Below are 9,295 nucleotides of genomic sequence, written 5' to 3'. Positions count from 1 at the left end.
TTTGAGCCTACAATACTGAACTTTTGCACCATATGCTAATTTTCTGAGATTTTGAATTTGGGGTTTTCATAAGCTGTACGCCCTAATCAACAAAATTATATTAAATAAAGGCTTAAAATATCTCACTTTGCATGTAATGAGTCTATATAATAAATTAGTTTCACCTTTTAAGTTGAATTACTGAAATGAATGTACTTTTGCACCATATACAATTTTTTTTATTTTCACCTGTATGGGTGTAAACATATAGTGTTTTACATAATGTTTGGTGTACACATATAGTTGTCTGCTTCACCATTGGTTGTGCTGTGGCTGGTTGTTAGCAAGTTTAAAACTCAAGCATGTTTACCAAAATTGGATAGGGGAACAATCTGCTTTTACTCACTGTCAGAGTGGCAACCCCCCCACCCAAGTTTCTTATCTTATCTCAGTCTTACTCTGCTAGGCTGACATTCCTGTGTTCTAAAATTGCCTCACACCAAAAGCTTTTTCTCCTTTCTATATAGGCCATACATATTCACAAATTTCACAATATAACTATTTTCAGTCTCCACAATTTTCTGCATTTTCTACTTTTGGTCTGTTTTGCAGGAAACTGATATGATTTAGTTGCTGTCAGCGGAACCATATGAATATATTTAGATGAATTAGTAAAACAAATATTGGTATTGAAGTAATCAACGAACAATCGTCGCAAAACAAATCCCGATGCATTTTTATATTTTTTTTATTTATTTTTTAAATGATCAATTACAGTATGTACAGTATATTACATTCTTAAACTAAACGCTTTTTGGATTGGCCATAGTTTAATACTAGAGAGAGGCGCATGAGAAAGATCACTGACTATAATATTTAGCTTGTGTATATATTTTGATTTTATATGTTGCTGCAGTTCATTGTCAAAGATTCAGTGGAGGAGAACATGGTGAAGATCCAAAGGCAGAAGCAGGATCTGGTGGAGAAGGCTTTCGGCTCCTCAAACACAGAAAGGAAAACCTCTCGCATTGATGACATCAAAGCTCTGATGGAGCTGTAGATGTATAATCCCTTGGGAACAACACACACTTTGGAAAAGATGACTATTTTGTTGGTTGAGACAGTTCACATCTGAACGGCTGCAGATTGTTTCATCATATTAAAAAGTAAAAATTGTTGGATCGGTTGGTTATTATTGTCCTAAATTCTGTTTTATGTTAACTGTTATGTAACGGTTAACGTTTTGTACTGATTCATTAACAGGACACTTCAATACTTGGGAAGCTATCATTTTTGTTTATGTGATGTGTAGGAGCGGTTTGTCTTGACCTACTGTACGAGTTGATACTCTGGGACAAAGGTGGAGAAGAAATACACACCGTTTGTAGCAGCTTTGTCAATATGCACATTTAACAGCTGTTAAATGTGCATATTGACAATTCAGATGTTCTGTATGTTGTTGTCTTCCTTGCCATCTCTGGATAAAGAAATGTAGCCTGCTGATATTGTACCTTTGTAGCTACTGTATTTAACCAGACAGCATCTTTTGGAACATGTAATTAAAGGGAAACTATTTGTGTACCACACAATAGTGTGTATGTTATTGAATCTGTGTCAATTTTAATAATTTAAATGGTTACAATAAGTGCTTCTGAAATGTGAGGATTTGATGCTTTTTACTTTTGTTTCACTAGTCGGACAAACCAAGACATTTAAAGATGTCACCTCGGGCATCAAAACTTCTATTGGCAATTTATATCTAATCAATATAAATATCAGAGTATAAAGAAAATGAAACTGATGACATAAGGGTTGGATAAAGGGTGATTTATTTCACCAGTTCTTTATTAGCGCTTCTACAGGGATGTACAGTTAACAGCTGGGGAACAGGACTGGACGGCATTTACAATAATGTTCTACTTCCACGGTCATGCATATTTGGGATTTAGCAGGTTGACAAAATTGGACAAAAATTACATAAGGACTTTTCTCTTGACCTTGCCAGCTTCTTGGTGGGGGAGTGTTAAGTGAGGAGAGTATTATTATTGTCAGGAGCTATAGTTCACACAGCTGGAGTGAAGTAAAGGAAGTATTGGTAACAGTAAAGGAGGGACTCATCAGAGTTAAATTGGTTGTGCTACTAGCAGCAGTTCCAGTAAGTGAGGTTTTGTAAACAGTTAACAGTAATAAGGCAGCTGGTTACACTGCAGACAGGAAGTGATAAAACAGGTCATGGCACGAAGATAAACTGATGCAGGCCTGGCAGGGACATAACATGCAGATGACAGATGTCTGGGGAGCGCACTATTCTTTAATCCAACACAAATACATAAAAAAACTGACTTAACGTCCCTTTAGAATGCGGGAGGAAGTACATTACTCAGCCATTTTTTCACTCTGTGCCATGCAAACAGACCGTTTTTTCCTAAAACAACAACCAGACATTACAAAGGTGATCACAGTCGGTCACACGTTGCTGGTGAGTGTAAGAGGCACATATAAGGAACTTTATATGCATGTATGTATTCTAGTGAGGTCAACACTGTCTGATTAAAGCAAGATAATAATAACTGGCTGGAAAGGAGATCAGTAAGAGTGAAGTGAGCCAGTTGCTGCATATCTGCTTCTAAGTGGTGTAAATAGAGAGAGAGAGAGAGACTTATTGCAGGAAAGGAGTTGTGGTAAATTCCAGAAACAACATTTAAACGTATTGATTTCCCTTTAACCATGGGATTTGCCCATGGTCACTTTCTCAGTTTCTGTTGCTGAAAGTTTCCACAGGTTAAGAAGACTCAGGACTGTTATTCCATCTCCATCAGGTGCACAAGAACACTTAAAAGGAATAACCGGACATTTTGGGAAGTAGGCTTATTCACTTTCTTCCAGAGAATTAAATAAGAAGATTATACCACTCATGTCGGTACAGTGAAGCCAAAGTCTAGCATTCAGACCGAAAAAAGGTGAACAACTAGCCTGCCTCTGTCCGAACAACCAGAACCACCTACCAGCACTTCTAAAGCTCGCTAATTAACATGCATCTCATTTGTTTAATCCGTACAAAAAGAAGAACAATTTGTAGTTTTATGAGAGATTATATGCTAAAGTATCTCTAAGCAGCCGCAACTAACCGAGACTTGAGGAAATTACTGGTTTTGGCCAAGATATAGTCCGGTAGCAATAGAAAAACTGGAGTCTCTATCGCACACAGTGCTGTCTTTACGCTAAGCGTTAACCAGCTGTTTGTGGTAGCTTTTATTATCACGGATACAAACATGTAGTGATTGCCATCAATCTTCTTGTCTAACTCAGCATGAAAGCGAATAAGGGTATTTCCTGAAAGGTCAAACTTTCCCTTTTAGGTCACAAAATGAACGGTAAAAGATAATGGGAATTGTGTCAAACTTCTACTCCCTGTCATTCACACACACTGACAGGATGCAGAGAGTGAGGCTAAACGTTGCACAGATGCATCCAGTCACCTGCTAATCAAGCCCCTGTGATTGGCTGAGAAGTGATTAACATCGCCACCCACACAGAGCTTTGATTGGTGCTTTCTCTGTCTGTCACGCTACCTGGCCTGTGCGCTACTTTAAGAAGGAGTTAAGCTTTCGCTCAATGTTGGCAAAGGAGTCTTCACCCATGTAGTCGATCTGGCCCGCTTCCCAGCGCTGCTTCCTCTCCTGTGATGATGCCTTCTGGGGAGGAGGAGCGATAGGTGCCGGGTGCTCTTTAACATCCTCGTGAAGCTTACCCTGCATGACAGACAAGAGAAAGAATGAATGAATCATGAAAACGTCCTGGAGCAATACTATATAAGGCCTGGTTTCCCCACATTCAGCTGAACACTATTTACTTCCCACAATCAGTTCATGCAAGGGTTTCGTCAGGAGACCCAAAGTACAAACTAGACCTGCGTTGCAACACACTTGCAGCAGATAAGAGTTTCACAGATGACAAAAGTTGTTTATGCTAACAGGAACAAAGTTTGGCTTCCTACAGTGGATAACACGCTCAATAAGTCCAAACCAATCAAAACATTAGTTAGCACACTAACAGAACATGCAAGATGAAGGAGAATTAAAAAAAAAACTATCAAATATTGTGGTTTGAGTAATGTATTAAAGATTTAACTACTGGACACAAAATGTCTCACACTTGTCCATTCTCAGGTGCACTGGAGACCTTAAGCTTCCACATCACACTTCTGTAAGTTACATATTGGACTACGATTACACTTGTTAAAAGTCTGATTTAAGGTGAGCGCAAAGAAACATAAAGGTGAAAATAGTATTCTGGTGTCAAACTCAACAACATTTTTGAGTGGAGGGGGACTTTAAACCTTGACTATGTACATTTTGAAAGAATAATTAACGAGACCTTTCTCTTACACGCGGGGATTGTTTTTTACTGCTATTGTTTTTTCCTGGTCTGATATGACCAGCAGCATATGGTGGCTAATGTTAGCAAACGTTAGATGGACAATGCTGTGTTACAGAGTAAGTTCACTTTTTTACACCCGGTCAGATTACTAAATAATGATGCCTTTAAAGCAACTGACTAGAGAATTTTGGGAAAGATTTATTGTGCCACTATCCCGTGATTGCCACTCTTGGCCACTGTGACCATTTGGAACCATTTTAAAAATCCCTACATTGCAAGATTCAGATGATTCAATATTTTATGAGTGTACAAACTTGTCGGTGTGACACAAGATAGCTCAGTTTCAGTGAACTGGGCAAAGCTTCCATAAGGTTTTGGCAGTTTTCCTCTTCTGACTCACTGTTGCAACAGGCAGCAACTTCCTGCTAGTTACTGAAGAACTTAACAGCTGTTGGAGCCACCCTGCATGCTTCATTATCAGCAAGCTATTCATGCAGTCATGGCACCACTACGACAACTGGAAATACACGCGGCAACAAACACAATGTTTGGTGCTGAGGAATGTGAAACAAACTTTTTCTTGACGTCATCTAACAAAACCAGTGTTTTGGAGTTTTGGAGTTTTGTTTTGGTGTTTTGGGAAAGTGGAAAAAAAAGATTCAATGTATGGCACTTTCACCACTTGGTAAATTCTAAATTAATAAATAGATTTGCGAGAATAGACATGCGAGAGAAAGAAGAATTCACCTAGTAATTACAGGTTTCACAGGCAAAAGACACAATCACAGCCATCCTGGTTTATGTTTCAGCACATGCATAGCCAACACAATGACACCTACAACTGGACACTCATCTCACTCACTCACTCACTCACTCACACACACACGCACACACACACACACACACGTCATAACAGCTGACGTACATCCTCAATTGGCTCTGTGAAGCCGCTGTTGAATGGAGTGTCCCCGTAGGCCTGCTGCAGTAAAGGCAGCACAGATTTGGCATAGAGCTGCCACCACATGAGGAGGTAGTCGGGATGCAGATGGCACTGGTCAGGGGACATGGCGTGATCTTTCACCTCGTCTCGCTCAGCGTCGTAGGAGTAGCTCCATGGCTTCACCTTACCCAGGAAGTGCACCACCTTGGCATCCTGGCCGTACCTGGGAAAACACATCAAGCACAGTGAGCGTTAGATGACAGGAAAGAGTGGGAGAGAAAGAGATTTGTGAAATGCGTTGCTGCCACTATTTGCAATCTGCATCCTACATCTTTAACACTTACTGAAGCTAACTCCTCTACAGAAGGACACACACAATGCAGATATAACTGAAACAGAAAGTATACAGGTGTAGCTACAGGAGCTCTTCTGTTTTGAGGCAGGTTGTGTCAGAATGTGTGTTGTCCCCTGCTCTAAATTTCAGCAGCTTCTTGTAATTCAACACCCCTTCACTCACTCACTCACTCACACACACACACACACACACACACACACACACACACACACACACACACACACACACACACACACACACACACACACACACACACACACACACACACACACACACACACACACACACACACACACACACACACACACACACACACACACACACACACACACACACACACACACACACACACACACACACACACACACACACACACACACACACACACCCACACACCATTTGAACTGACCTTGGATGAGCTTTATGCCTCATAACACACAAGCACCCTGACGTTTTATAAGGAAAGCTACAGAATCAAAGCAATAAATCGGCTACAGAAACAGTGGATACATTGCGTGCGTGCATGTGTGTGTGTGCATGCGTTTGTGCGTACTAACTTTTTAAAAGCCGGCAGGTAGGAGTAGATGGCGATACTGCTGAGGTTGTAGATGAAGGGAAGGTGCTTGGAAATATCTGCTGTTGCCCAGGTGTTAAAGAAACTGTTGAGAACTCCCTGATCTCCACCTAAAACAACAGACACACACAAGTACGCTCAGAATGATACACATAATTTCATAAAGTAGAGCAATATGAGAGATGGCTAGGAGTTCCGGTTTGGCATGTTAACATAAACAAATAGTATTAGTCCTGTTAGAGTGATTCTGCATTTTTGCTCTTAGCGAATGGGAGAGGAGTTCAAAGACATAAAAAAAAAGGAATGTTCTTTCATTTACATGACATTTACTGTATCTGAGCTCTTCTCTGGCTGCTCAAATCCATTCAGACACTCTATGATACATACGTGAATGTTCAACACCACACACACATACCGCACAGACTGTCCTTCCTGACAGGTATAAATAGAAACTGAGTGTGGACAACGCTGTGAGAGGATGCAGCACACAGTAAACGACAGCATGATGTGAAATGCACACCCGCAGACAGACAGACAGCAGGGGCGAGCTGGCAGTGTGAGGGTAAAGTTAGACCAGAGGTAAGTTTAGGACATCAGGACTTCAGATTATGTTCTAGTGAGCCTTTAAGAAAGTGACAAAAAAAACACTCGGGTCTCACCATCGAAGCTGCCGTTTTCACTGCAGAACGTGAGCAGCTTCTCGTGCGTCTCATTGGACGGCCTGAAGACAAACACCCCAGAGTTGAAACAGTCTGGCCAACCAGGATCCGGCGCTGCAGATAGTTCCTCTCGTTCAAAGAGTTCATCTATATTGGACAGCACCTGAATACATTCAAATAAATGTCAAATAAATACACTGAGTTTCATTTATCAAAATGTCCACATTCCATAAAGTAATTTTCTCTGGAAGTGTCTATGAATGAATGTTCAATGTTCTGATTAAAGGACAGTGTGTTCTAAGAGTAAAAACACTTACAAACAACTACTTTTGTTTTTTCAACTCTAAGGTGACTCCCCGTTGCCAATTGTGTACGTTCTGTGCTGTGGTCAGGTTTTTGTCTCACCAATGTGTCTGCATCCATGAACACACACTTGCTGTAGTGTGTGAGAGTCCAGCAGTGCAGTTTGGTGAACGTTACCCCCAGATCCGGACGCTTCATCAGGGACAGATGAGCCGCATCACCTGAGTCCATGACGTCCACCACACGCACCTCATCAAAAATGGAGCGAAGTGCATCTCTACAACACAGACAGCATGATTGGATCAGTGTGTGTTTGTTAGATATTGACATTTGACCATTTTTCAACCAATATCAGTGATGTGTGTTACCTGCAAGGTTCTGCAACATGAGGTCCCAAGAGTGCGACCAATTTCTTGGTTGAGTTGTGGTTCCGTAACGACTGGCCGAGAACCATCGCTCCCTTGGCGTAGCTGTCGTTGGTGGCCAACGTCACAAAAGCTTGGTCTGCTTTGAGGAACACCCAAACACACATGCACATTGCACAATCATCAGCCATTTTGCTAGCTGGTTATAACGTCAGTATCATTACTTCTCTTGTCAGTCCGACTTCTATTTATCTGCCTTTCAATGTCTCTTATCACCCGTGCTTGCTTGTTTGTGTTTGCTTGTTTGTGTTTGCTTGTTTGAATTTCTTAATCCCTTTGGACAAGGCCTGCTTTCATTATAGATGTTATGTAATTTATTTTAATTTGTTAACCATTGTATTTTAGGATGCCTTTTGTCAGCTGGCGGCGCTGCTCCTTTTACTGTGCAGTTAATCAACAATGACTGTTCACAACATTATAAACTAAACTAGACTCATTAGTTTAAAATGTGTTTTATTGTACATCATCTTTATGAGAACAACCGGGGCTGTTTCAAAATGAATAATTATTTGATGTGAATATCTGCTAATAACACTTAGAGGTCCCATATTGTAAAAAGTGAGCTTTCCATGTTTTGTTTTATTATATAGCAGGTCCAGATGCTATAAAAAAATACTGTTAAAGTATCCAAATGATCAATTCACAGAGCCTGTATTTAGAAACTGTTCCATTAAACAAGCTATCAGTACGTACGCACAGTTGTGATGTCATAACTACACTATAGAAAGTGCTGCTATAGTGCGGTTACAGTCATTCCCTGGCTGCATTGACAGTGCAGAGAAGCTGAGAGCACAGATGGCAATACACCAAAATGTATGTAGAATGTGAATAGTTCATAAAACATCATAACAAATCATGTATACACATCTTTTTTTTTCTTAAGGACAATGGGATGCAGTCAAACCTTAACACTCACATGTTGCTCCGATAAGATAAACAAATCAACACCAGTTATTCACTGTTTCTTTGTTTTTATTACCTCCAAAGGACAATGTCCACATTATATACATCTGGTGGTTGCAGCTTTTATTGAGCATTTATATTTACACTGGTTATTTAAGTCAGTAAACGTTCTCAGATAGTAAAAGTAAGCTACAAGTGTCTACTTTCCACCAATCATCTGTGCCTTTGTTTCTTAATTTGACAGTGAATTTTATTTAATTAATGCACCGGTCTCTGCGTTTTCCTCCATAACTTGAACAATCATGTCATGTCTATGGTACCCCACTGCACCAGTACAAGTATGCCCAATTCCTTCGCAGGCCTATTGTGTGAAGTTCAGTATCCGATGAGTCCCCTTTGCATTCATTAACAACGGCAGGGGGCACACTGTGCTTCTGCTTGAGTGGAAGTTGGCCCAGATCCAGCACATTGTATCAAGCTGTTTGGGGTTTCTGGGAAACCTGATCGGACAGGCAGCGCTGTATGGTTGCTAGGGTCTGTTTCAAGGAACTATAAACTGAGTATCAAAAGAGCCTGAGGCTACGTACAAGAAGCGTGTGTTGTGTTTCCACAGAGTTACCTGTGGCTCCGTAAAACCGTGTGACACATTTTTTAAATCATAAAGACAGAAGTTTATGAATAGGCTAACACTTTTTTTGTTCAAAATGTTAACGATAAATGTAATCTGGCGTGAGAACACCAATTTTAAAACTTAATGGAGTACATATACATATATAT

At 40.4% G+C, this 9,295-nt stretch overlaps 2 protein-coding genes across 7 annotated transcripts in view; one reads left to right on the top strand and one right to left on the bottom strand.

The window, feature by feature from the left end:
- Positions 1-1,568, top strand: part of hltf (helicase-like transcription factor) — a 35,120-nt gene extending 33,552 nt beyond the window's left edge. For all 5 annotated transcript variants that reach the window (XM_034858416.1, XM_034858419.1, XM_034858417.1 and 2 more), the window contains exon 25: positions 896-1,568. In XM_034858416.1, coding sequence (XP_034714307.1) covers positions 896-1,039 — 144 coding nt within the window. In that variant the 3' untranslated portion in view covers positions 1,040-1,568. The remainder of the gene's footprint in view (positions 1-895) is intronic.
- A 223-nt stretch (positions 1,569-1,791) lies between these two features.
- Positions 1,792-9,295, bottom strand: part of LOC117935822 (glycogenin-1-like) — an 8,941-nt gene continuing 1,437 nt past the window's right edge. Inside the window, exons 2-7 of one of the 2 annotated variants that reach the window (XM_034858366.1) lie at positions 7,559-7,697; positions 7,293-7,467; positions 6,888-7,050; positions 6,212-6,338; positions 5,285-5,522; positions 1,792-3,731 (exon numbers count right to left, since the gene is read on the bottom strand). In XM_034858366.1, the coding sequence (XP_034714257.1) occupies positions 3,564-3,731; positions 5,285-5,522; positions 6,212-6,338; positions 6,888-7,050; positions 7,293-7,467; positions 7,559-7,697 (1,010 nt within the window). In that variant the 3' untranslated portion in view covers positions 1,792-3,563. The remainder of the gene's footprint in view (positions 3,732-5,284; positions 5,523-6,211; positions 6,339-6,887; positions 7,051-7,292; positions 7,468-7,558; positions 7,698-9,295) is intronic. The other variant, XM_034858367.1, reaches the window with a different exon arrangement.

Source organism: Etheostoma cragini, chromosome 20 (genome assembly GCF_013103735.1).
Source record: "Etheostoma cragini isolate CJK2018 chromosome 20, CSU_Ecrag_1.0, whole genome shotgun sequence".
Classification (NCBI taxonomy): domain Eukaryota; kingdom Metazoa; phylum Chordata; class Actinopteri; order Perciformes; family Percidae; genus Etheostoma; species Etheostoma cragini.
Note: the sequence above shows the minus strand (reverse complement) of the source record. Positions and strands in the feature narration are given on the sequence as shown.